At 52.1% G+C, this 27,503-nt stretch overlaps 1 protein-coding gene across 21 annotated transcripts in view; it reads right to left on the bottom strand.

Moving 5' to 3' along the window:
* Eps15l1 (epidermal growth factor receptor pathway substrate 15-like 1) overlaps nucleotides 1-27,503 on the bottom strand; it is a 172,581-nt gene that overhangs the window by 83,995 nt on the left and 61,083 nt on the right. For 9 of the 21 annotated variants that reach the window (XR_015639463.1, NR_199186.1, NR_199185.1 and 6 more), the window contains 2 exon segments: nucleotides 17,897-18,102; nucleotides 13,484-14,023 (listed from right to left, as the gene is read on the bottom strand). Coding sequence is in view for 12 of the 15 variants with exons in the window: in XM_087588592.1 (XP_087444718.1) it covers nucleotides 13,880-14,023; nucleotides 17,897-18,102 (350 nt within the window). In the remaining 3 variants the exon portion in view is untranslated. 21 annotated transcript variants of the gene reach the window in all.

Raw genomic sequence — 27,503 nt, 5'->3', positions numbered from 1 at the left:
GGGATTTAACATGAAAACAGCAGACGCGGATGTCATTAATCCGCTGACGCTTGTGGTCCAAATTTTATGAAATCTCTAACAGATCAAAGATGGCTTCTCACGGTGAGCCTGGGCAGGCCAAGCCAGCAAGTTCTGTTTATATATGATAAGAAGTTACATACAGCTGTTTCCTACAGCACCCAGAACATAGCTACATTGTGAATAAAACTGGAAAGTTTCGGGGTTGGGGATTTAGCTCAGCGGTAGAGCGCTTGCCTAGCGAGCGCAAGGCCCTGGGTTCGGTCCCCAGCTCCGAAAAAAAAGAAAAAAGAAAAAAAAAACTGGAAAGTTTCATCTAAAAAAAAAAAAAAAAAAACCGAAAACAAAAAGAAACAAAAATTCTCACTACACTGGTTAAAACCTGTATAAAAAACCCCGCCTGCTGCCTTTTTACTCTTTCCACGCTGGTGATGGAACCCAGGGCTTCCTGGGGGACCCTTAACCATCCCCAAGTGCACACTTCCGTGGTGGTACTGAGCTATTATTACGCAACCACCACCACCTTCCAGCTCTAAAACATTCTCACCTCCTAAACTGAAACTTTTTTTTTCCATGCCAAGCTTTCCCCACAGCCCAGGCTGGCCTTGAACTCCAAGTCTCCCCTTAAGAGCTAGAATGACAACCAAGTCCAGATTCATTCAGTCTACCCCTCTCCAGCCCAGGCAACCACCATGCTAGCTACTTCCTGTTTTTGTCAACATGCTTCTCCAAGGAGTGCCTGTAAGAGGAGGCTGGGTATTTCTGTCCTGAACAGAGTAACTAACCACAAGAGCCCTGGTCTGTGTGGAGCGTCTTATGTAGACCAGGCTGGCCTCCCAGCACTAAAGGCACGCACACACTACCACACCCAATATGCTGAATATGTCAGAATATGGAAGCAGTCCTGGTGATGCACACCTGTCATTCTAGCACTGGGGAACTGAGGCAGGGAGCTCAGGAGTCCAGTCCCAGCTACGTGAGAACCTGTTTCTAACAAGTCCACATAAAAGAGTAGATTTGGCCAGGTGGCTGTGGTACGTGCTTTTAATCCCAGCATTTGGGAGGGAGAAGCAGGAGAATCTCTGTGAGTTCCAGGCCAGCCTGGTCTACAGAGTGCATTCCAGGACAACCAGGGCTACACAGAGAACCTGTCTGAAATATTTTTTTAAAAAAAGAAGGAAGAAAAGGGAGGTTCGTTGCCGGGTGAGGTGGCACAGGCTAATCATTTTGGTCACAAGCTCAAGTCCCTACCTGGACAATTTAATGTGACTCTGTCTCAAATTTTTTAATTTTAAAAATGTGTGTTTATTTATGTGCACATCTATGTAAGTCTACGCCCAGCATGTGCAGGTGCCTGCAGAGGTCAGAGGTGAGTACCAGACGCCCCTGGTGTTGGAGTCACAGGTGGGTATGAGGTGCCCTGTGTGGTATGTGTGCACTTTACCCATGGAGCTGTCTCTCCAGCCCACGAACGATAAAAAGCTGAAACTAACTACAGCTTGGAAAGACGAGATGCAGCCCCGAGGCAGACTGCCTTGGGCTCAATCTCTTCACCACCGACCAAAACACTTTAAAACCCAGACAGAAATAAAGTCCGGGGCTGGCTCACTCAGTGGGTAGAGTCTTGGGGAGCACGCAGGAGGCTCTGGGCCCAGCCCCAGCAGCACGTCTGTAGTTGTGGTGGCACTGGCCCGTAATCTCGGCTCTCCAGAGGCAGAGGTGGCAGGGTAAGGAGTTCAAGGCTGTAGGGTGACTTTGCAGGCAGCCTGGGGTACAAAAGACTCAATAACAACAGACAACGGCTACACAGAGACATCTGACCAATCCTTTACCATTAACACCAAGTGACTTCAGCGTTAGGCCGGTCCCACCGCTCTAGGCCTTGGTTTCCTCTTCTATGAAATGGGGTAACAGCTGGGGAGGGTGTTGGAGGCCCTGGACAGCAGTACAGTTTCTGGGTGCCATCGCTATTACAGATTTGCAGCAGCCAGAGCTGGCGGAACTTGGGAGAGGCCTGTGGGGTAAGTGCTGTTTGCACCCAGCCCACTTGCCCTCCGCCTGCTCAGCTGGGCCACCATGCATGGCAACCGCCTGAACGCCTCAAAAGATCAGGGTCACACACCACTGGAGCAACTGAGGGAGGCTCAGGAATACAGGCTGTGACACCCGTCATCCTACAGCTTGAAGCAATGAGGAAGGAGGATCACAAGTTCCAGGCTAGCCTGGACTAAATAACTGAGGACTTGTCTTAAAGAGAAAGTGTATCAGTGGCTGGGGCAGTTGAGTATGCAAGAAACCCTGTTTTTGGTGGCTCAGAGGGTATACCCAGTGAGGGGCTGGGGACATGGCTGGGGGAGTGGAGCCTCCTTCCTAGAATCTCCCAGTGAGGGGCTGGGGGCGTGGCTCAGGGGTGGAGCCCTGCTAGAATCCCCCAGTGAGGGGCTGGGGGCGTGGCTCTGGGGTGGAGCCCTGCTTAGAATCCCCCCAGTGAAGGACTGGGGGAGTGGCTGGGCAGTAGTGCTAGGTCCTTTGGAACATTGAAGAAGCACCTTTGCTAGCTAGTATCCTCCATGCAGCCTCACTTCCCATCTCATCCCCATCTCTGAGCTCCTCTGCTCTCCCCCAGGACCACTGCTCTTTGCACCACAAAGCCCTTCCCTGGACCCATGGCCTGGCTCTGCATCCCTCACCTGGGAAACTGTGCTAGCCCAGGCACTTCAGGGAGAAGGGTCATGGTTATTTGATTCCAGCAGAGAAGGCTCAGTAGCATGGCCTACCATCGTGGTTTTGCCTCTGAAAGAGACAGAAACCCAGCATTCAAGACTTTCTAGAGTGACAGCCAAGAAGCCACTGGATTGTGTGTGGGAGAACCAGAGCCCTGTGGGGAAGCACCAGAATCCCAGCTTGGAGTAGAGTGTGGGGGGCACACCAGAGTCCTATAAAAGCACCCGAGTCCCGTGGGAGCACACTAGCGTCCTGTGTGAACACGGGAGTCGCGTGCTGCAGGCTTTTGGCTGATGTATGACAGTGGCTCACCGCTGCCAGCTGAGCAGCATTGCTTTTCCCACTTGAGAGCAGATGTCGTCGCTCTGCTTGCAGGCTCCTATGACGCCTGCTATGGCACATCGTGAATTGCTCTTCGTTTCAATCAACCTTGCCTTCAACCTTAACCTTGGGTTGGCCTTTTGGGGACTGTCCCAAGATCACGCGAAACAAAGTCAGCAACCAGAGCCTTTGTGTTCTGCGTTGTTCCAGAGTGAAACGGGAAAATCCTGGGACGAGGAGCTGGGGTGACTCTGTCCCTGTCTTTGACTCTAATGTGGACCCAGAACCATCCACGTGGGCTATGGGAACAAAACTCTCCATATTCCCAGAGCAGTTCAGTTGAACCCCAAAACCTCAAACACATCCTGACGCCTCATTTCCTCAGCATGGCCCCGGAGTGACTTAGGCCATATTGCCAGGGGCTTGGAGGATTGTTCTGAGTCATCCGTGAGTCTTTGAGGGAAGGCTTGTCATCTCAAGAGCTGGTGGCCACAGCAGCAAAGCCTGTTCTCACCAGCCAACAGCAGGGCATCCCTGCAACTCACTCTAGCCCCCACCCGCGAAGGGGTGGGTGTGCGCTGTGATGCGCTGCTGGATTGTGGAGGGATGTCCGGGAAGTAGGGCGATGAAGGAAAAGTGTGGCTGAGGAGGCAGGGCAGGGGACCCTGGGAAGACAGACGGGCAGATGGGCAGAGGACCAGGGCTCCAGGGTGTTCAGTCTTGGGAGGGCTCCTTCTTGTTGCGTGGAAGCCCTTAGAGTGATTGAGTCTGGGCCAAGCTGTGGAGAGGCTACCGGCTCTGGGGCTTATATATTCCAACTGCTCAAACTCAGGAGATTTTGCCTTTCTCTGAGCACGACAGGCAGTTAATGGGTTAATGGCTGTTGAGGAAGACTCATTTTCTTCAGCCCTTTGGGACACATGCATATGCCGTGTGTGCGTGTGTGTGTGTGCGTGTGTGTATGTGTGTGTGCGTGCGAGCCCAATAGAAGGGGGGATGGAAAGGGGATAACCAGAAGTGGGGGCATGTGAGGGTGACGAGGATGAGTATGGCCAAAGTCTGTTCCATGTGTGGGAATGTCACGAGCGGCTGGTGAGGCACACTGGGCAGAGGTGTCTGCCACCAAGCTTGATCCCCAGATCCATACGATGCAAGGAGAGAACAACTTCCCACAGGTGTGCTCTGACCCCCGCACTCACGACTAAGGGAAAATGACGGCGGGGAAGTGATGTGAGTGGCCCGAGGTGGAGCCTGCTTCCCCGCAGTCCCCAGCCTGCAGGAGCCAGGACATCCTACCTCAGGCCCTACTGCCCATACCTTGCTGCTTCTGTGGAAGCTGGTGTTTATGGCTGAACGATTGCTGCAAACTGTGACTTTTCAGGGGGTGGGGGGGCTCCTATGGTGAGAATCCTTGTCTTTGTCTTTACTACAGACATCAAGGCCCTCAAATCACTTGCGAACCTAGTTTTTTTAAACACACTCATGCACGTGCACACACGCATGCACACACACACACACTCATGCATGCATACACTCATGCACACATACTCATGCATGCGTGCACACATACATGCACACACACACTCATGCACACACACACACAACTGTCTTACGCACACACACACAACTGTCTATGTTACACCCTTGCTTATTTTGTGGGTGCTTTCCTTATGACTATCATGGGGCTCTAGGGGCTCTGCACTTTCCTGGCAGGTGATGTGGAGTGAACCTGGTCTCTCAGGCACATGTGCCCAACCATGAGCTGCACCTAGCTGGGTTAATGAGTTCCATACACACACATGTCCCATGATCTCATGGGATCAAAACCAGCCTTAGCAGCGACCGAGGGCCTTACAGGCCGAGCCAGGTTCTCTCAAAGCCCACACTGGCCTCTTGACTTGCTATGCAACTGAGAGTGGACTTGAACTCTGGCTCTCCTGTGGTCTTTCTGCCTTTGGCCTCCCTTTAGTTGTTATTGAAACAATGGACCCCAAGAAATCAGAGTTCTCCCAGTCAGAGTGAGGAGGTGGGGGTTGGGAGGGCTGGAGTCCTGGGGCAGCTAGAGGAAATTCTCTCTTTGGGAGAGGCAGGGGGATCGTGAGTTCAAAATTATTCACAGCTATATAGTGTGCTGGGGCTAGCCTGGGCTAAATGACTGGGTTTTTTTGTTTGTTTGTTTGTTTGTTTTTGTCTGTTTTTTTTTTAAGTTAAAAGTCATAACCAGAATACTCCTCTACGTGGTCAAGCCTCCCCCAGGAAGAAGAGCTCTGAAACACACTTACAAGCTATTGTCTTGCTTTAAGCTATTGTACTGGATCACAGCAAACCAGACTGAACAGGGCCCCCAGAATTTCTTTTTATTGTGTTCCTAGTTTGCAAAAGAGTGTCGAGACAGAGTCTGTGTAGCCCCGGCTTTCTTGGAACTCGCCCTGTAGACCAGGCTAGCCTCCAACTCAGAGACCCGCCTGCCTCTGACTCCTGAGTGCTGAGATTAAAGGCGTGCACCACCGCTGCCATCCACGCCCAGATTAACGTGTGTCATTGCTTTTTTAAAAAAAGATTCATTCATTTATTTATTATTTATCTGTGAATACACTGTAGCTGTCTTCAGACACCAGAAGAGGGCATCAGGTCCCATTACAGATGGTTGTGAGTCACCGTGTGGTTGCTGGGAATAGAACTCAGGACCTCTGGAAGAGCAGTCAGTGCTCTTAACCACTCCAACCCCTGTCATTGCTTTTTTTTTTTTTTTGGTTCTTTTTTTTGGAGCTGGGGACCGAACCCAGGGCCTTGCGCTTCCTAGGCAAGCGCTGTACCACTGAGCTAAATCCCCAGCCCCCCTGTCATTGCTTTTTAAACGTTGCATTTATTTATTTGTTTAAGGTACGTGTGTGCATCCACGGTCATGTGTAGTCAGAGGACAATGTACAGGGGTCAGTCTCTCCTTCCTCCTGGTCCTCAGGTTTGGCTGCAATCACCTTCACCCCTGAGCTATCTAACAGGCCATATGACTTGTTTATTTAGAGCCAGAGTCTCACTGTGTAGCCCAGGCTGGCCTGAGTCTGCTACATAGACCAGAATGCCTCTGTGTCCCATGTGCTGTGATGGAGGCATGCACCTCCATCGTTCGTTAGTCACCTGTATTTATTGTCGTGTGAGACAGTCTTAAGCAGCCCGGGCTCCATATCTTCCTGCCTCCACCTCCCAAGTGCTGAGGTGATCGGCGACATGCACTGCTGTGACTAATGCAGATAGGTCTGAGTGAAATGATTGTGTTTACCACATTAAATCTCACCACGTCAGTCAAAGGCACTGTTTAAGCCAATGTTCACACCTCTCTCTCAGGCAGCCAGTGAAGTTAGTCTTGAGTATAAATGTTTGTTTTTAATGTGTGTGTATGGAGGGGCGCTTTTAAGATAACAGTCTTGCTGTGTAGTCCAGGCTGGCCAGAGTCTCCCATGTACCCCAGGCTGACTTTGAACACGAGTTCCCCTTTCCTCAGCCTCCCAGATGCTAGACCACTACCCACTGATGAAATACACATTTAAAAGGTTTCCTCTTCTCTAAAGTTCTTGTTGTTGTTATCACATTGAAGACTGGTTGTGTGTGGCGAAGAATGTGCCACAGCCATAGCTTGTATATGTGAATACATGTACCATAGCGTGTGTGTGTGTGTGTGCGCGTGTGTGACACACATGCGGTAGCTGACTGGATCCAGGCCCCGGATAGCTGTTGCCTTCGCACCCTGAAAGAAACACAACACCAGCCCCGACAAAGCATTTAACAAAGAAGCTAAACCTCAGGAGGCTGAAGCGGGAGAATGGGAGTTCAGGCCGCCTTAGCTACATGGAATGCTGGAGGCTACCTAAGCCCTCCCCGCAGCAAAACAAATCAAAGCTCACTCTAAGTAAAGTTCCACTCGGTGTGTACCCGCTGCCCGTCATGGCTTTGGGATAAACAGAGATAACAATCCTGTTTCCACTTCCTCTATTTTTTTGGTTTTGTTTTCCAATCTCACCTCCTGATACAATTTGTTCAGTTCCTAGGAACTTTTTACTGGAGAAGTTTTTTGGACAGAGGGCGGGAGGCCCACATTTGAAAGACACCAGATCTGATATGAAGTCCATTATTTTTGGTGGCAGCCGTTTATTTTCTGGCCGCTTCCTGTTTGGTCCTAAAATAGCCCTGCAGAAGGGGCTCAGGACATGAATGGCCTTCCCATAAAACCAGCTTTAAACCTGGGAATTCATCTCACAGCAGTCTGACCTCAGGGTGCTAAATGCCACTTGGCAGGGGCCGTTCTGTCCCTTGACTCTTGACTGAAATCAAAGTGAGCTCATACTATCTGCAAGGAGAATCAGAATTTGCAATGTGAAGTCACCTCTTAAAGAGTCCTGACTCCAGCCAAGCAGTGGTGCACACTCCCAGTACTCAGGAAGGCAGAGGCAAACAGATCTGAGTTCGAGGCCAGCTGGCCAGCCTGGTCTACAGAGTGAGTTCCAGGACAGAGAGAGACCTTGTCTTGAAAAACAAAACAAGGGGTTGGGGATTTAGCTCAGTGGTAGAGCGCTTGCCTAGCAAGCACAAGGTCCTGGGTTCAGTCCCCAGCTCCGGAAGAAAAAAAAAAAAAAAGAAAAAAGAAAAACAAAACAAACAAAAAAAGAGTCCTGGCTCAAACCTCTGGGGTTGGTTAATTTCCCAGGATACCTTGGCCCAGACAGTGGCTCCCCACATCCTGCAGCCCTGAGGAAGGTCTGCTACCAAGACCGGCCCCCGACCCGAGACGGGATTGACACCAGCTCCACTCTAAGCCTTCTTTTTCCTGTTTGCTATACAATGTTACTTTTCTTAAGTCAGGGTCTTGGGTGGTCCAGGGTGAGTTTGAAATCCCTATGTCTTGTTCCTAATTCTGTGGTGCTGGGATCACATCCCCTGCCTGGTTCCTGTGGACCTAGGGACGGGCTGCATGCTTTTTTGTTATTTATTTTTTTACGACACGGCATTTCCATGTGGCTGCTTAGTTCTGCCTCAGCTCCTGGAGTGTGGGGTTAGGTGTGCTGTCCTTGGCTGGCTGGCTGTAGAGATTCTTTTTCTCCTGGGTGTGGCTTTCCTGCACCTTAGAGGTCAGATGATGTCACACTGATGTCAGGTTTTCACCAAACCTCGAGCTCGGCAGGATGAGCTCACTGGCCCGTGTTGCCGGTGAGCTTCAGGCATCCTCCTGTCTCTGCCTCCAGCACTGGGGTACGGGTACAGGTGTGTACCATCCTGCCTGGTTTTATTTTACATAGCTTTTAGGGATTCAAACTAAGGTCTCAGGGCTTCCCGGACAGGTGCTTTCCTGACTGGACCATCTCCTAGCCCTTTAGATTCACTCCCTTCTGGGAATTTTTACCCACATTTCCTCCTAAGAAGCTGTCACCTTTCTCTAGCCCTTTGAACAGGAATCCCAAAGAGGGAGGGACATGGCACAGCACATGGCTTCTCAAGCCTTAAAAGCCTCAGGGTTGGGGCTGGAGCACCAAGATGGGGGCTTGGGCTTGGGACAGCCAATTAAGTCAGTCCACTTTCAAGATGGCTTCTGGCCTCAGAGGGCCCTGCACACACATGCTGCACGAGCACCTGGAGGCCCGGGGTCTACAGGAAGAAGGGCTGTGAACTTCCAGGGCTCAGGAGTGAAGGAAGCCGAGTTAAAGGTGCAAAGGGACCGGGAATAGAAAAAGCTGAGGGGAAGTGAAGGCGGCTGGCTGTGCAACTAAGGTGCAGGGACAGGCAGAGATCCAAAGGGCTTCTGGAACTCTCTGTGTCTCTGTGATTCTAAATCTAAACTGGGCCTTAAAAAAGAAAAGTGAGGGGCTGGTGAGATGGCTGGCGGTAGGCTGCCTTCCACCACGTCTGACTGAACTGTGTCAACTGGTGGGTGCAAGAGCAGTCTCATCTCAAAGGGGCCAGATATGAAGTACACATGCTCAGGTCACCTCAAAGTCCGTGCCTCAAGATGGAAGCCATTTTGTGAAGGCTTTACAGTGACAAAGTTACAAACCAAGAGCTTTTCAAGTACCATGATGGAAATGTCCCACAGCTGCTTACAGCAACCTGGGGAAGGCTTAGCTGCAGTTGCTGCCTGATGACTCCTGGCTTTCAGGCTGACAGAAGCTATGGAGGTTTCCGGTTTTTCTTTTTCTGTAAGTTGGTATACATCCCAAGGAGTTTGTTGCCTCTTGGTCAGAGGATGTTGGGTCCCACAAGGAGGTGGGCAAGCCATGGCTACTAAGGAGATAAAACTAGCCCAAGATAAATTGTAATTAGGCTCTGGACCTGCAACACTCCCACCCCTCCACATCCCTGTAGCTCTAATCAGCTGGCCAACCTCTGTAGATGCAGCTTCTTCCCAGGATTCTCCATCACGGTTAGAACCCTGGACCCGCAGAGCAGAGAGTGCCACCCCACACGAAACATCAAGTAAAATATAGAGCTGGAGAGATGCAGATCAGGGGTCAAGAGTACACAATGGTCTTGCAGAGGATTCCAGTTCAGTTCCCAGAATCCATGTTGGGTGGCTTGCAACCACCTCTAACTCCTGGTCCAGGGGATCTGATGTCTTTATGTATCCCCCCATAGGTACCACACACTCATGACACAGCACACACGTGCACATGGGCACACGTAAATAAACTAGAAGCTTGGAAAGAACCTCCCTCCCTCCCCTTTCTGAGACGGGGGTCTTACTATGTAAATGAGGTTAGCCTAGAACTCACGAGACTTGTGTGCGTTTCCCTCTCTGGGGTGACGGGTGAGAGCCGCTGTGCTTAGCTGAGGTCCTTTTGAAATGTCTCACATAATGAGATGCTGGGCTTGGATCTAGGTCTATACCATACCCCGTCATGTACTGTTTACACTTAGCTGGGGGAAGGCCCATGGAAAGGCACCAGTCAGACAGGCTCCAGGCCCTGGCTTAGACCTTAATTCTTAGGACTTTTTTCTTTCTCATTTTTAAGTTTAAAATAGTGGTTTATTGCCTGCCTGTGCCTCTGCTTCCTCAGCACTGGGATCAAAAGTATGCACCACATCACGTATGGCAAGATTATTTAAACACTTTTTAAAAATGTGCATGTGGGGATGGCTGAGTACCCAGGGAGGCCAACAGGACACTGAGTCTTCTGGAGCTGGGACACTCACGGTTATGAACAGCCTGGGAAGGAAACTTGGGTCCTCTCCAAGAGCAGCAGGTATCTCCCCATTTCCCACTCCAGCCCCAAGTTAGACTCTAAGGACATGAAGTAAAGCGTAAGCTCCAGGGAAACACAAGGACATCCCCGGCCATGGCCCGAGGCCCTTCACACAGGCAGTCAGCACCCAGAGCATTCCCTCCTGCCCCAGTCAGTCAGCACCCAGAGCATTCCCTCCTGCCCCAATCAGTCAGCACCCAGAGCATTCCCTCCCGCCCCAGTCAGTCAGCACCCAGAGCATTCCCACCTGCCCCAGTCAGTCAGCACCCAGAGCATTCCCACCTGCCCCAGTCAGTCAGCACCCAGAGCATTCCCACCTGCCCCAGTCAGTCAGCACCCAGAGCATTCCCACCTGCCCCAGTCAGTCAGCACCCAGAGCATTCCCACCTGCCCCAGTCAGCACCCAGAGCATTCCCACCCAACCCAGTCAGTCAGCACCCAGAGCATTCCCACCTGCCCCAGTCAGTCAGCACCCAGAGCATTCCCACCCAACCCAGTCAGTCAGCACCCAGAGCATTCCCACCCGCCCCAGTCAGTCAGCACCCAGAGCATTCCCACCCAACCCAGTCAGTCAGCACCCAGAGCATTCCCACCTGCCCCAGTCAGTCAGCACCCAGAGCATTCCCACCCAACCCAGTCAGTCAGCACCCAGAGCATTCCCACCTGCCCCAGTCAGTCAGCACCCAGAGCATTCCCACCCAACCCAGTCAGTCAGCACCCAGAGCATTCCCACCTGCCCCAGTCAGTCAGCACCCAGAGCATTCCCACCTGCCCCAGTCAGCACCCAGAGCATTCCCACCCAACCCAGTCAGTCAGCATCCAGAGTATTCCCACCTGCCCCAGTCAGTCAGCACCCAGAGCATTCCCACCTGCCCCAGTCAGTCAGCACCCAGAGCATTCCCTCCTGCCCCAGTCAGTCAGCACCCAGAGCATTCCCACCTGCCCCAGTCAGTCAGCACCCAGAGCATTCCCACCTGCCCCAGTCAGCACCCAGAGCATTCCCACCTGCTCCAGTCAGTCAGCACCCAGAGCATTCCCACCTGCCCCAGTCAGTTAGCACCCAGACCATTCCCACCTGCCCCAGTCAGTCAGCACCCAGAGCATTCCCACCTGCTCCAGTCAGTCAGCACCCAGAGCATTCCCACCTGCCCCAGTCAGTTAGCACCCAGAGCATTCCCACCTGCCCCAGTCAGTCAGCACCCAGAGCATTCCCACCCAACCCAGTCAGTCAGCACCCAGAGCATTCCCACCTGCCCCAGTCAGTCAGCACCCAGAGCATTCCCACCTGCTCCAGTCAGTCAGCACCCAGAGCATTCCCACCTGCCCCAGTCAGTCAGCACCCAGAGCATTCCCACCTGCCCCAGTCAGTTAGCACCCAGAGCATTCCCACCTGCCCCAGTCAGTCAGCACCCAGAGCATTCCCACCCAATCCAGTCAGTCAGCACCCAGAGCATTCCCTCCTGCCCCAGTCAGTCAGCACCCAGAGCATTCCCACCTGCCCCAGTCAGTCAGCACCCAGAGCATTCCCACCTGCCCCAGTCAGTCAGCACCCAGAGCATTCCCACCTGCCCCAGTCAGTCAGCACCCAGAGCATTCCCACCTGCCCCAGTCAGTCAGCACCCAGAACATTCCCACCTGCCCCAGTCAGTCAGCACCCAGAGCATTCCCACCTGCTCCAGTCAGTCAGCACCCAGAGCATTCCCACCTGCCCCAGTCAGTTAGCACCCAGAGCATTCCCACCTGCCCCAGTCAGTCAGCACCCAGAGCATTCCCACCCAACCCAGTCAGTCAGCACCCAGAGCATTCCCACCTGCCCCAGTCAGTCAGCACCCAGAGCATTCCCACCTGCCCCAGTCAGTCAGCACCCAGAGCATTCCCACCTGCTCCAGTCAGTCAGCACCCAGAGCATTCCCACCTGCCCCAGTCAGTCAGCACCCAGAGCATTCCCACCTGCCCCAGTCAGTCAGCATCCAGAGCATTCCCACCTGCCCCAGTCAGCACCCAGAGCATTCCCACCTGCCCCAGTCAGTCAGCATCCAGAGTATTCCCACCTGCCCCAGTCAGCACCCAGAGCATTCCCACCTGCCCCAGTCAGTCAGCACCCAGAGCATTCCCACCTGCCCCAGTCAGTCAGCACCCAGAACATTCCCACCCAACCCAGTCAGTCAGCACCCAGAGCATTCCCACCTGCCCCAGCTCTGGATGGTGACCACCTATGTCTTTTCTGCACATACTCCCAGAGAAAGCTGCATATCCCAGGCACTTCTGACCTCAGGTGTAAGACCCATGTCACTTTGACACAGGATCTTTCTGTGCAGCTCTGGCTGTCCTGGAACTCATTGTGTACCTCAGAGCAGCAAGCTGCCCTTGCTGCGTTTTGGACACTGAGAGGAGAGGGGTGTCCGGCAACCTGCCTGTCTTTAAAGCATTTCCCCCATGCAGAGGGGGAAGGGTGCAGTTTGGAGAATGGAAAAAAAAAGTGCCAAGCTGGCTTCTCTGTGGTGTAAGTTGCTTTAACATCTGAGTGGAATCCGAGAGATGGCTCAGGGATTAAAAGTGCTGACCACCCTTACAGCGGGCTGGGGTTCAGTTTCCAGTACGCATGGGTGGCTCACCACCATCTGTCACTCCAGTTCCAAGGAACCTGGCATTTTCGTCTGGCTTCCATGGATACCAGGGATGCATAGACAGACAAATAGTCATACACATTAAATGCAAACAAACCTAAGCCACCATTACCCACAACGCAGTGCTCTGTGACATTCTCACTGGTCACGGTGCTTGCAGACCTAGACTGTCAGGTGAAGGCTGAACATGGCGGAGGGAAGAGCTGACCCGAGCACTCAGTGAGCCCGACTGTGCATGTGCAAGTGTGAAGACAACCAAGTACAGTGAACGGAGCGGAGCGAAAGCAGGCAGGCGCACACAAGGGCACTGCTCAGGAGCTGAGCACCCAGCGGTCACACTGGGAGGCTCCTGAGTGCCTGTGACCCCAGCTCCTGGGGAGAGGACACCCCCTTAGTCCCCTGCCAGCACCTGTGCATTCGTACTCACCATTCACACACAATTAAATCAATTAAGACAGCTGCTCTCCCCAGCCCTGATGGGGAGGGCCGGCCCTCAGTGTACATGGCGTAGGGTCCCTCGCCGTTGACCCATGCTTCCTGACTAAAAAGAAGATAAGCCTCATGTTTGTATTAAAATATTTTATATTAATCATTCAAACTTCATTTTTATACAACGAATGCATACATCATGTGTGCAGGGTGTCTTGTGGATGTGAGGAAGGGTTGGGGTGGAGCTTGTCTGTAGCTAGGAGACTGGAGGCCTTCTCCGTCAGTCACTGAATGATTGGAAGGAAGAGCCTGACTGACACCTCAGAGACAGGCAGGTTCCAGGCCTTTTACCGAAGGCTGCCTTCCTGGCCCACCCACAGGCATGGGCTGTGTCTGCTACCTCTCAACAAGGTCCCTGTGGCCTGAGGCCCTGTGGCCAGCTGTCCTTGGCTGTGGCATGGCTTGGCTTGAAGGGGGCACGCTCTGAGCATGATGTGGACATACAGACAGCTGCGGCTTCCCCTGTGTCACCTAGGCCGGCATATCGGCCTTGCTGAGGGCGATGGCCAGCTCCAGGTCCTCCTGTTCCTGTCGCCGAAGCCTCGCCAGCCGCTCCTGCTCCGCTTTCTCACTCTCCCGTTTGGCCCAGGCCAGCTGCTGCTCCTCATTGCCAAACTACAAAGGAAGAGGGAGTGGAAGTGAGAGGGGGCCCAGAGCAGGAGCCCAGAGCGGGAGCCCAGAGGAGCCGGAGCGCAGGCCCCAGGCAGGCACAGTCAGAGGCTACCCCATGTAAGAAGAACCGGGGTGCGTCTGACCTGAGCTGCTTACTAGTGGGCCAGGCACCCATCCCTACAGAGAAAAACAGCTGGGCCTGGTGCTGGAAGGTTCTAGCAGGCAGATTCAATAACTCTAGGTGCATTCTAATTCTACAGCCTTTTCTCTGTCTCCTTTAGAAACAGTTTCCTTATGTAGCCTAGGTTGGCCTGGAACTATATAGCCAATCCTCCTGCCTCAGTCATCCTACCTGGCTGTCAACACTCCCACACTCCTTAGGGCTACAGCCGCACCCTACCAGATCCTTACTCTGTTACATGCCCTCTAGAAAAGGCCTCGAGCCCCAAGGAACCCACTGCTTTCCAGGGATGTCCACAGTCCCCTTAACCACTGTCTCTTCCAGGAAACACTTGTGACACTAAAGACAAGGTTCCAGTCCTCAGGAGCAGACAGACACCAGCAGTGAGTGAGACCAAACCTGCAGCCTCCTCAGGGAGGGAGCACATTGCAGGGCAGTGTGGAGGAATGAGGGTGGGTGCTTCTTCAGCCAGAGCATTTGGCCCTCAGAATCATCTGTCAACGACTCCAGTAACTGACAGTGTCCCCTCATCTGTTCCCACAGGTGGTTATAGATCACCCTGCCCCCCTCTCTGTCTTGGAGAAAAGCGAATGCCCAGACAAGCCTCCATCAGTGCCTAGTAGCAAGGCTCCTCCCTTACCCCACTGTGTGGGGTGCTTCAGAGCTGGAGGGCGGGAGAGGGAAGCCCACACAGACCTGCCTCATATACTCTACAAGCTCAGCAAGCACATGGACTGAGAGAAACTTCTCAGTAGTTTACTGACTAGCCTGGTTGGAGGTGCTTGGAATGGGTCACCTCTGGTTCTCCTGGGTCACAGAAGGGGAAGAAGCTGAAACTGTGTGTCTTAGGTACCCCAAGAAGGGCAGCTTGGGTGCTGCTTCCCTTCTGTACTATCCCAGGGCCCAAAGCAGCTACAAGGAGTCCACCTTTTTTTTTCAGATACTATCGCCACTGAGAATTTGTTTCACGAAGTAAAAATTTTATTTCTAAAGCCTCTTAGAAATTTGGAAATGTCCCTGCATAGATGGCTCATGAAGGTGCTTGCAAAGCCCAGCCTAGCCAGGCTAATGTCTGCCTGCCTGGCTCTCAGGAAGCTGTGCACACAACAGCAAGCTGTTCTGTTAAAAAACAAAACAAAACAAAACAAAACAAAACAAAACAAAACACTGGACAGCTTTTAAGGAAGATCATACTAACAGCCTGAGGCTGTTTGCTCTTAGGGCCCTGAATTCCCTAGAACTCTGACAGGCACCACCATGCCCTGCTAAATAAGCAGATTTGCCTGGATGTAAAGAAAATTATTTTTTGTTGCTTTTAAGAAAGCTTCTCTCTATGCAGCTCAGGCTTCCCTTGCCTGCCGCGCCTCCCACATGCTGGGACTACAGTGCTGGCTCCTTTATTCTTTTCTTGAGACAGGGTCTCTTGTAGCCCAGGCTGGGCTTGAACCAGCTGAGAATGACCTTTAACTCCTGATCTGACAGGCCTGCACTACCAAGCCTGCTTTACACCATGCTGGGGATGGAGTCCTGGGCCTCGGGTGTACCAAGTGTGCATTACTGAGCTACAGTCGAAGACCAGAAGCTTCTGTGAGTGGTGAGGAGCTGTTCAAGGCAGTCACCCATCACCAGAAAGCTCTGGGGAGCCACAGCAGGTGCCAAGCCTAGCAGTGACCGTCCTGCTTGGATGACATTAGTTTCTGGAAGCCCAAGATAATAAGCAGGTTGCTTTCTGTACATAATGACAGCTTTTTCTGAGTTTGCACAGTATTAAAGTCCCAAAGATCCTGGAAAGTAGGCTCATGGAGGGCCGTCCCAAGTCCTGGGAGGACGGTATGTTTATGGCCCAGCAAGGGGAGATGTGAAAGCCTATCAGGGTCCTGTTCCAGAGAAGACCATGTGTACTGATGGGGGCACAGGACCCTTATAGTGGTGAAGGTGACAACTTCATACAAAATAAGGCCACAGGACAGGTCAGAATTTGGTTTCCCATCTGGAGATGTGGATGTTTAAATCAGAATTTAAACTGGAGGGCCTGGTTGGTGCAGTGCCTGACATCTCAGTACTTAGAAGCTATGAGTTTGAGACCAGCCTGGGCGAGTCCTTTCTCAAAACCCAAACGACAAACAGATAAACTTGAAAAATAAAACTGAAGCCTGTAACTCCTCTGGGGCAGCGGGGTCGTTAGCCCAGTCACAGCTTGGAACCTGGTGTTCATGACAAAACGGCAGGGCTGGGGTGTTCTGCCTGTGTGGGTACAGGAAGTAAACTGGCTTTTCAGAAAGGCCAGTCATTTCTTTACACTGTGGTTCAGCTCCACCACCACTCTTCCCTGCCTGCACTGAGCCCTGGAGTCGCGTGCCAACAGCTGTGCTGTTTGGTTTTTTAAACGGATTATTTTATTTTTATAGCCCAGGCTGAACTGGAACTCCTGATTCTGTTGCTGAGTGAGAAGGCACAGGGGATGACCCAGGGCTGGGCATGCCAGCTGCACACTGTACTCCCTGTACCAGCTCTGGCCTTGGTGGTGAGTTTCCACCAGAAAATAACCCTGGTGATACCCAAACAACCTGTCTCTGGTTTTTACTAATAATGTTACTTTTTTGATGGCATACACTATAGGTACTGTCAACAGAAGTGAACGGACTGCAGGGTCAAATAGTCAGAGGTCCCCAGGGGTCAACATATTATCACTACTATTAATATTTTTAGACATCATCTCCTCATGCATCTCAGGCTGGCCTCACACTTGAGATCCTCCTGCTTCAGCCTTCCAGTACTGGGATGAGAGGTGAGTGCCACTGGGCCCAGCTCTGCCTTAGGCAATTCAAATTAAGCCACAGGACAATTGGCTAGGGAGGACCAGGGTATTTACTGTCCCCTGATACAAGTGGTTTTTGTTTTGTACTGGGACTGGAAGCTAGGGTCGTATGCAGGCTCTGCCTGTCCATCATCACTGAGCCACACACTTCAGCCCTCCAGGTCTTTGAACCCTTGGAAAAGAGAAGAGGCTCTAGGGTGGTCATCTAGGTAGAGATATTTTTTCAGTGTAGCTAATAAACAGAAATCAGAAAAAGCACAATGAACAGTAGCCAAATCTCCCGTCTCTGGACATCCTGCCTGGGCTCTCTTGCTCCCGCTTCCATGATGCACGTGGGCAGGACCACTGACTCAAAAGGACTTTTTGAAGGCAGCAGAACCCTGGTGAAATGTCTGTAATTGGTCTTGCGAAGTGCCTGCCAGCTCCACCTCCAGACGCAATGAACCAGCATGACAGTGCACACCTTCAGTCCCAACTAAAGGCAGAGGCAGGCGGACTCTCTGAGTTCCAGGCCAGCCTGTGCTACTGAGCTAGAACATCCTCTGAGGGACACATATCACAACCCACTGAGCACTGAGGCATGCATGCTGTGTGTGCGCGAGGCGTGTGTCTGTGTGTGCACACGTACGCACAGTTCTCCCTGGAGAAATCTCATCTTCCTGCAGTCCATTAAACCGTGGCTCTCGTCTCTACCCACAGCCTATCTGCCTTACAGAAGCTAGCGCAGAATAAATAACAACCAGCAGTGGAGCGAAGCAGTGTCCATAGCTGCACAGCAACCCCCACCCTGAGAAGCAGTGTCCATAGCGGCACAGGAACCCCCACCCTGAGAAGCAGCAAGCGAGGGGGAAGGTGGCCAAGGGAGGACTCAACTTACAGAGGTGAAGTCGGCAAAGCCGGAAGAAGAGGCCTTAGGAGGTTTAGCTGAAGAGGAAGGGGCAAATGGATCTTTGCCACTAAATGGGTCCCCAAACCCCTTTTTATTTTGAAACGGGTCGCCGCTGTCAGCCTCGAGTGGCTGGAATGGATCAGGGGATTCAGGGAAGGCTGAAGAACCCAGCTGGCTTACAGGTGTACTCTGACCTGGAAAGGTTAGGGGAAAAACACAAAACAAAAACAGAAAAGGAAAAAAAAAAAAAACAGAAAGAAACACAAGTTACTTACTAGGACAGGGTGGACTGCAGAGTGGGGACCAGCTGTCTCTCTGGGGAGAGCCGGGCATTCAGAGAAGGGTGGTCCTGGGGCTTCTGACTGGGGGAGGGTCTGGAGTCCAGGACCCCATGCCCACTCTGTACTTACTATACAATGGATACATTCTATAATAACCTGGGACAGAGGCGTAACAAGGCCATGAGCAGTGCCAGAAGAGTGATTTCTTTTTTTAAAAGCTGTTTTAAAGACAGGGTCTTATGAAGGCCAGAGTGGGCCTTCAACTCATCTTCCTGCCTCATGCTACCAAGTTCAGGGCTGACAGGCGTGTACCACCTGGGCCAAGCTCACTCCAGGTCACATAAACACACCGACAGGCATATGCCACCACACCTCCCCCACGCTTACTTCAGGTCACATCAACCCACCAGCAGCAAACACTGGACCTGTCCTTGGTAGTGATGGACACCTGGCTTTTGCAGTGTTTGGTTCCCAGTACCAACATCTTGGTTCTGAAGTGTCACTGGCCCACATTTCTCTTTAGTTACTATGTATCCATTCAAAGAATACTTACAGAGTGAGACTGGCAGCCTGTTTCCTCGTGAGCTTAGCCCAGCCCAGCCCATCACACCTTTCCCATCAAAGCTGAGCAGAGAAACACACTGAAAACTTCTAGGACAGCAAGAGGGGGTAGGGAGGACTCCCTGGTGACCAGGCCACCAACTTACGAGAGCACAGGGCATGACTGCAGGTGACAAGCACCAGGCACACACCACAAAAGGATGAAGCCCCAGCCTGGTCTCCTGACTCCTGGGTCCAGCCATCCAGCATGGCTGACACATTAATCCTAAGGCCAGGTCAGCATAGCTCCCCGTGTTAACTGAACTACCCACACCAGCTCTCATGGTTTAAGTCATTCAGAAAGAAACTACAGTGGTTGACCCTGGACACCTGGTTGTGGGGACGATGAGCCATCGCAGGCAGCAACAGGGAAGGAGAGAAGCAGCCTGAAGGCTGTTCTGACTTGTTTGTACAATGACACTCATCCCGCCAATAACTGGGTAAACGCAAGAAAAGGCCTTAGTATCGCGTTCTGCTTCCCCAAACCAATAAAACACCCCCCCGCCCCAATTTCTGAGCTTCCAGACATCTAGGGCTCCATGCTCAGTTTGAACCTGCCACGTCCTGATCTGGGACTCATGGAGGAAAAGTTCTGAGGGCCAGCTGGTCTCAATTTCCCCATTTGTGTGTGGTGCAGGAATGGAGAGACTGGGGGAATACTTAGCAGCTATCTGGTGATGGCATGTGCTGACAGAACCCTGGCTGCAGCTCTCTTCTGGAGGCGGCTGGGGCACAGCTGTGAAGTGCAATAGGTTAGATCCAGGCTGTGTCTCAGCTTAACTTAGGCCAGAGGTACAGCACCACGAGAAATAAGTCTCATATCACAGTAACCTGGTGCCACCATGGAGATAAGAACCTGACAGGGTAGTCAAGGGTACCTGTGGTTGTTATAGTGATATATTTCATATACTCACAGGGACACATCTGGAGTGGGGCACTATGACACCAGAACACAGCAGATGTGTGGCCATGGTAGAGCCTCTCAAGTGTCACTATTCTGTCCCTCTATTTTTCTTTTTTTTTCTTTTTTTTTTATTATTATTATTTTTTTTTATTAACTTGAGTATTTCTTATATACATTTCAAGTGTTATTCCCTTTCCCGGTTTCCGGGCAAACATCCCCCTCCCCCCTCCCCTTCCTTATGGTTGCCCCCCTCCCAACCCTCCCCCCATTGCCGCCCTCCCCCCATAGTCTAGTTCACTGGGGGTTCAGTCTTAGCAGGACCCAGGGCTTCCCCTTCCACTGGTGCTCTTACTAGGATATTCATTGCTACCTATGGGGTTATTTTTCTTTTTTTTAAAGGCAGGATCTCACCTTGCAGAGCAGGCTGGCCTGGAATTCACTACCTGACTGCTGGGGTTAAAGGCATGTACCACCACGCCCAGTCTCCTCAGATTTCTGCCCAGGTCATGGTTACAGACCGACAGACACTGTTAGAAGGGTGGGCACACACATGGCTCCTTAGAGCAGCCATAACCCCATGGCTTCTATTACCAAGTACTCCTGCTGCTCCCTGTCTGGCTGCCAACCTCCAGCCTCCTGCAAGGCAGTCCTCAGCAGGCCCATTCCAACAGAGATGAGGGGGCAGACCACAGACTGGGGAGGCTCACAAACACAGATACAGGTTTAACACCGAGACAGGGTATCGCCGCCACCCTCAGTCCCCAGACTGCAGTGAACGTAACTATAAGCACATCCTATGTACCGAGAGCCTCAGCCAAGGGAAGCCAGGTGAAGGGACTGTGACATGGGCAAGGTGCCTGTCCTCCTTTGAGTGTGCTCTCTGCTCACTGTCTCTAAAACTTCCTTCCCAAGCAACTCCTCCTGCCAGGGGTCCTGCCAGAGACCTGCCCTCTCCCCAGCAGCCTAGCACGCTCATAGCCTCATCTGTGCTCTGCCAGGCCTCCCTCCCATCTGCACAGCCCATCCAGCGCCAACTCACCGCCTGACTTACATAGCTCCCTGTCAGTGCTGTGGCACTTGGGACTGAAGCCTGCTGTGCCTTCCCATTTTCTTCTCAGGGATGGAAACTTTGTCTAAGAGTCAGGGCTTTGACTGAATGTGGCCCTCCATAGCACAAAATCTGAGTTCCCCAGGTATCTGAACATCAGAAAAGCCCAGGACCACACCAACTCTCCTCCTAGACTTCTGCAGTAACCTCCAAACATGGGCACTCTTTCCAAGCAGACGTCATCTTGTGGTACCACCGTTTCTGAAGCCCATCCCTACCATGTACAAACACACATGAACACTGCCTGTGCAGGTCTAGTACTGGGCCAGGTGCTAGGTAAGAGGCTGCAGCAGCTGGACCCTGGAGGGTCACGAAGAGTGGAGGGACATCCCCACACATCCCCACCCAGCCTGCTCTCAGCCTGTCTCCACATCCCACCATCAAGTCCGTACTTGACAGCTCTGACCCTGAGCTATGCAGAAGGTCACTATTAGAAACAGGATTCTATTTATGGAAAAAAGGTCTCATGTAGCCTTAAATATGCTATGTAGACTGTATCCCAGTACTTGGGAGGCTGAGGCAGGATTGGGTTTGAAGCTAGACTATATTACATAGCCAGCCTTGTTTCACAAATAAACAAGGGTAGGGTACTTGCTTAGCCTGGAGTGAAGCCCCGGGATTCATTCCCTACCCACGAATAACTAGGCATGGTCCATCATGCCTGACTCTGGCACAGGGAGGCTGAGGCAGGAAGACTAGGAGTTCAAGTTCATCACTAGCTGCCTAAAATTTAAGGCAAGCCTGGGCTACAGGAGAGCCTGTCTCCAGAACAATGAACAATAATTTAAGACCAGGACATTTCATACGCTGTGGCAATGCTGGGCAGGTCTGAAGACGCCTGAACGGGGAGATGACTACCACTTCTGAACCTCTCTCATCTTTTTGATGAAGAACTCTTCCCCCGGCTTGGGGGATTAAAAAATAAAGCGAAACAGTTTTGCTAGGAGGGGCGCCTGGGAAGCCAGCTGGCTGCAGCCATGTGAGGCTGAGGCTTCTGAGAACACGGAGGGAATAGAGATGAAAAGTCTTTGACACCAAGACGTGGTGCAGCCGAAACCGTTATTTAGAAATTGTGACTGCGCTCATGAAACCTGCCAGTGGCAACCGGTGTCTCTTGTTTTCAGAAGAGGATGACGGTTTTCTCTTGGGTGCTTGTTTTGTTTTTTTCCCCGTGCTGTCGAGCAGGCGTACAGGCGCTGTAGGTCCCTGCCACTCGCATGTTGGCATGGTTCTGGATTGAGCCTGGGGCTTGAGCAATGGTGGAAGCCCCTAGCCGTGGCTTCCCATTTGGCACCCTGAGTTATTTTTGGTGGCTGTATTGTTTTAAGGCTGGGTCTAGTTCCTGCTTTTATGTAACCACTTCTGCTAACTCTGTAATTGCTTTCCCTATTTTCTGAGGTGGAGTTGATTCTGAGTGTGACAAAGTCACTCTGTCCGCCCCAGTCACAGGAGGAAGGTCACAGTGCTTTCAGCTCTCCGATAGGAGCATGGAGAAATGGCTACGGAGGCGGGATCAGAACAAACTAAAAACTGATGAGGGGGGAATCTGCAGTCTAAGGACAGCACGGGTGACATACCGAGGCTGTGTCTCAAAGACAAAACAAGAGACTATTGAATGGCTCAGCAGACAAAGCTGCTTACTCCCAAACCTGATCACCCAGGGTCAATCCCTAAAGTTCACACAATGGGAGAACTGACTCCTGCCAGTTTCTGTCTGACCCCCATCGTGTGCCAACGACTCATGGATGCACAGAGGCAAATAAATACAGTAAATCAGCACAAAGGCAAGAGACACACAAAACTCCTAAGTATAATGATTAATACTGTAACAATGATAAAGGAATTATTTGGCCAGGTATAAGGAATCTCTGAGTTTGAGGCCAGCCGGGGACTGGCTCTAAGACAGCGAGACCACTCTCAAAATAACAAACAGTAAGAGTTACACAAGAGCTCCGCGGGCTGGTGCCCCAGCAAGCATGGCACCCCTGGCCCATGCCCTCGGTGCACTGGCTGAGGGACTGAAGAGGCGCAGTAGGCCCGTGTGGAAACCACAGCAGTTTCAACAGCCGCCCAAGCGGTGTACCGAAACCACACACGGCACTGACTTAGGCAAAAACAACACGAACTCCATGGTTTACCACAGCGTACTCTGCTAAAAAAAATTACTCAGTGGCCGGCCCCACCCTGGTAGGAATTTAATTTTTCTATCTCTCTGGTTTCCGAAGCTGTTTGTCTCTTCAGCAACAGGGCCAGCACATCCAGAGACTACAGGGGAGGGAGGTGCCTATCCCTTTCCCAGCTTGCTTTTCAGGGATTCCCCTGAATAGTTCCCAGAGCCAGGCTCAGAAAACGCATTGGAGTCACTAGTCAGCTCCAAGAGGGTAGACTCTCCATTCAAGGGGCTGATGCAGGAGGACAGTCAGAGATCAGGGGTCCTTAGAAATCTGACTACGAAGAATATCAAATGTCGGGACTGGGGCTCACTTAGAACACTCAACATGTTGGAGAACAGGGAGCCCTGGGCTCTGGCCAGCACCAGATACATAAGGAATGGTGCACAGCTCAAACCTCAGCTCCTCGAAGGCTGAGGCAAGGGGATTGTAAGTTCCAGGCAAGCCAGCCTGGGGTGCAGGGTGAGAGATTCTGTTGGGGTGGGGTGGGGTGGAAATGCAAATAAAACAACATATGACCAAGAGAGAGCATGCGCTTGCCCGTCAGACTCTGAGTTCTGTGGACACAATTCATTGCTGTACTTAGAAAAACGCAGCTCTGCAGATGGGAGATAAATACAGGAAAACATCCCCCCAAAGACAACCAGAAAAACAAAGACTAAAGCTTTGTGGTCAGGGCAGCGGCCCCACCCTAGCCATTATCCTCTGCAACCCAGGCAGGACTCCTACACTGCTGCTGTGCACCCTGACATGGGCACCACACGACTGCCAGGTTTCCCAGAGGACACACACCTCCAGAGTCTTTACCCTCAACAGCACCAGTTGCTGACACACCAGGCTTCTGGGAGTCCTTCTGTTGGGAGCTGGGTGTGGGTGCAGGGACACAAAGGGCAGGGACATCAAGAGGTCACTAGGGATCTCAGTCCATTCTGCCCTGGCCAACCAGCAAAACAAGATTAAGTGCTTGCAGAGAAGAAAGAGAAAACACAGATTGCCTGACTCAAACTTTCAACTGAGAAAGGGATCCTTTCGCCTATACCTCCGTCTTCCCAATGGCTCGTTCTGACAGCCTTGCTGGCCAGCCACTGAGGGCTGCAGGCAGGAGCCCTGAAGACCAGGCAGATTGGAGCACAGCAGAGCAGTGCAGCCCAGATGATACAAAGCTGAGATCCTGGACCACATCATGGTGCTGACATTTCCCACCAAAAATATTTACCAGTTTTTGAGAAGACCGGCTCAGCACACTGGAGGGGACAGGATGAGGTTCAGGTCTGAGCTGAGGAGAAAAGCTGAACAAATATTTGTTATCTCCACCTGTGCTGGGGCTATTTTTGCCTGCTGTCAAGTGGGCAGGGGTCATGGGAATCTCTAGGGTTGGCAGGCTGGGTGGACAATGGTGTCACTCCTCCATGGCAAAGGAAGCCAGTGGCGACTTGCTCTGAGTCCACAAAGGAAACATGGATTTGAAGTCAGGAAAACAATTTTCTTTCAGTTTTCACACAAGGCTATGATTTCTGAGGAACTGATGAAGGGCAACATTAGCCTACAGAAGAAAACGGGCAAGAGCAAGGCTGCCAGAAATCGCCTGCTCTGTGTTCTGAAACAGGGCTTCACTCGGCAGCCCCCATGTGCTGGGATCACAGGCATGAGTCACTATACACAAGACACTGCGCCTTGCACCTGTCAGTCTTCACCGTGTCACCGACAGACAGGTCCCCCACTTGCTCTCCAGTAGCACCTTCGTCACGATCCTTCTGTCCCAGTGGGTGCTCAGGGAGATGCTATCTACACAGAAGCCAGGCAGTGAGGGGAGCCCTGGGTGCTTGCATGCACAGCCACAGGGGCTGCCAGTGCCTCCCACTTTACCAGCATAACCAGAATGGTACCTCTACAAAGGGCAAGTAGACGCCCTGCCACGCTTTATAAAGTCTTTTTTCAGAGACTGTGATGTCTGCAGTGGGAATGTGTACCCTGTGGTGGAAAGGGTCACAGGTCTGGAGAGGACCCTGGCTGTCTTTAAGGTCTGACCTCTACTGACTACAAGCTGTAAGCATCTACACTGGGGTCACCACAGGGTGAAACGTACGTGTGAATAATTTATATACTTAGAGCCCCAGCCGGACCTTCAGCAAGTTGTTGTTCTTGCCTACTCACTACCACAGAGGTCAGGTAGGAAGGACACTGCAGGTCTCCCAGAGCCTCCACTGTTCAGACCGTGACCCACCCCGGTGAGTTGTTTACTCGTTAATGAGTATCAGGTCACAGGACACCCAGTGGATCCGCCTTGCTGGGTGCAGAAGGGTGGGTGTGCTGAGGTACACACTGCTTCTACTTTCAAACTGTTCAGCTAACTCTGCCCTCAACGGCAGACAGCCTGCAGGCTGCTGAAACCAGCTGGATTAGCATGGGTTCCTCCACAGCCTGGGAAAGCAGCCCATACAGCAAATGGGTGCCTCGTCAGCATCCACAGCCGGGTTTAGACCCGGCCCTGGGACAGACCTCCAGAGTTGCCTTGCCAATAGCAGGGCACTGGGTGCACTGAATATGGGAGTTGGGAGACTGCTTCAATGCCAGAATCTTCCCAAAATGGAACAAGTACGTCCTTTCTAAACTCTCCAGTGTACCCAACGTATTATCTCTTTGCCACCATCGTGGGAACGGAATTAAAGTAGTTATATTCAGGGCAGAGGTGCTAACCACAGGCTCAGACAGCAATGCCATTTGACAATACCAAGTAACAAGCGGCTTGGGCACAGACAGGACTGCCAGCACCAGGGCCTTGACCGGCAGGTTCCGTCCTCTTCCTGGGATTTCACAGAAAGGTTGAGAGCATGGAGGATTGGGCTGCTTACAATCCCAGCTGTCCCTGTACTGTGCCTGCAGACCAGTGAGACTGAGAAAGCCATGGCCATTCTGCAGAGATTGCACATGGGTGGGAGGCGACTTGTCTGCTAGAGAATGCCTTTTTGCTTCTGCTCTGGAAGAGGCATCCAATTCAACACAAGGCTAGACCATTTTGTGTGCCTGGATAAGGGCTGCTCACTCTCAGTAGCACTGTGGGGAAGGGGCAAAAAGCTACCATGACCTTACTCCTGTGGTATATCTTGCCTTGTAGATGGGGTGGAGAGGTCATGAGTAGTTATAAAAATGATCAGAACTTAGGGAGAGGTTAAAGGTGACTGGCTGGTGAGTGGGTGTCGCTGGGGCAGCGGGTAGGTTCTGCTGGGAGCCGCAGGGCAGCACTGGCAGGAAGTGGTAGGGTGGGGCCCACCAGGATCCCGCTATCTCAGGCAACCCAATCACTGACGCCCACACAGCCGTTTCCTGAGCTTAAAAAAATCTGTTTCTCTCTTTGCAAATCAACAACTTTTACCTAGAAACTTCAGCGGTGAGTTCTGACTGATCTCCATCTCCGTCCGTTGCAGAAAATACACCACTGTTTACCTGAGGGAGGTGTGTGCTCACTCCAAACGGCAGGTTTCAGGGCTGTTTTGCGTGTGTCTGAAAGCAATCAGTTGCTTCAGTCCCAGACAGACACCTGCAAGCTATTCGATACCTTGATGGACCCTTCTAGAAAAGATCTCCAGGCACGAGAATGCAGAGCTCTCAACACATCCATTTCTGTGCACACCCAGCAGCCTACAGCTCACTCTGAAGCTTCAAGGAGAAAACCCTTAGCATAAGCTGCTGGCCAGCTCAGGAGCTAACAGCAGCAGTGACTGTCCGGAGGCTTGGGAAGGGAGACACTGCAACAGACCAAGCTGATCTCTGTGAAGGCCCGGACTGGAGAGACAGAACACGGCAGCAGAGTAGTGCATAACCACACGCTTCCCAGACCCAACTGACACTCATCCCAGGTGATGACTCTCAGGGGACCCAGGGCTGGCTTTAAGTCTGACACCTTAAACACCAACACTTTTCAACAGAAGACATTTTTCTGAACTATCACCTCATTTGGGTCAGGCCCAGGTAACACAGGTGGCTGTGGGGGGTGGACACACAATACAATGCAGGTCAAGCACAACGTCACCATGCCAATGCTTTACTTACATCTTGAACTCAGGGCTGCCCAGGGACATCTGCCTGGGGCCTTCACACCCCTCGAAGCAGCCTGACTGAACAATCCCTTAGAGTCGGACAGGTGGACCACAGCCCACTAGCCACTTCCAGAAATAGGAATCCAGCAGTGTTTCAGCAGTCACTGTCCCTGGGCTAGAAAAGCCCAGGCAGGAAGGTGGTGGCCTAAGACCAATCTCACATGCGGGGCAGTGGGACTGCAGAGAAGTCCCTGTACCTCATGATTCCCGAGTCAGATATATCACAATGTCTGGGGAAGCACTCTGGGGGTGCTTGGGAGCAGGCACACCCACCTCCTCTATCCCCTCCTAGCCACACTGGGCCCAACCCACTGCAGCGCTCTCATCAGTCTGATATCCCAAGGGTCTGAGCGATGGGGTATGATCAGCTAAAGGTAGTTACTGCTACACTCTGGTCATATCGTTTTCCCCAATGGAAAATGGGTGGGGAGAAA

Source organism: Rattus norvegicus, chromosome 16 (genome assembly GCF_021556685.1).
Source record: "Rattus norvegicus strain SHRSP/BbbUtx chromosome 16, alternate assembly SHRSP_T2T, whole genome shotgun sequence".
Lineage (NCBI taxonomy): Eukaryota > Metazoa > Chordata > Mammalia > Rodentia > Muridae > Rattus > Rattus norvegicus.
Note: the sequence above shows the minus strand (reverse complement) of the source record. Positions and strands in the feature narration are given on the sequence as shown.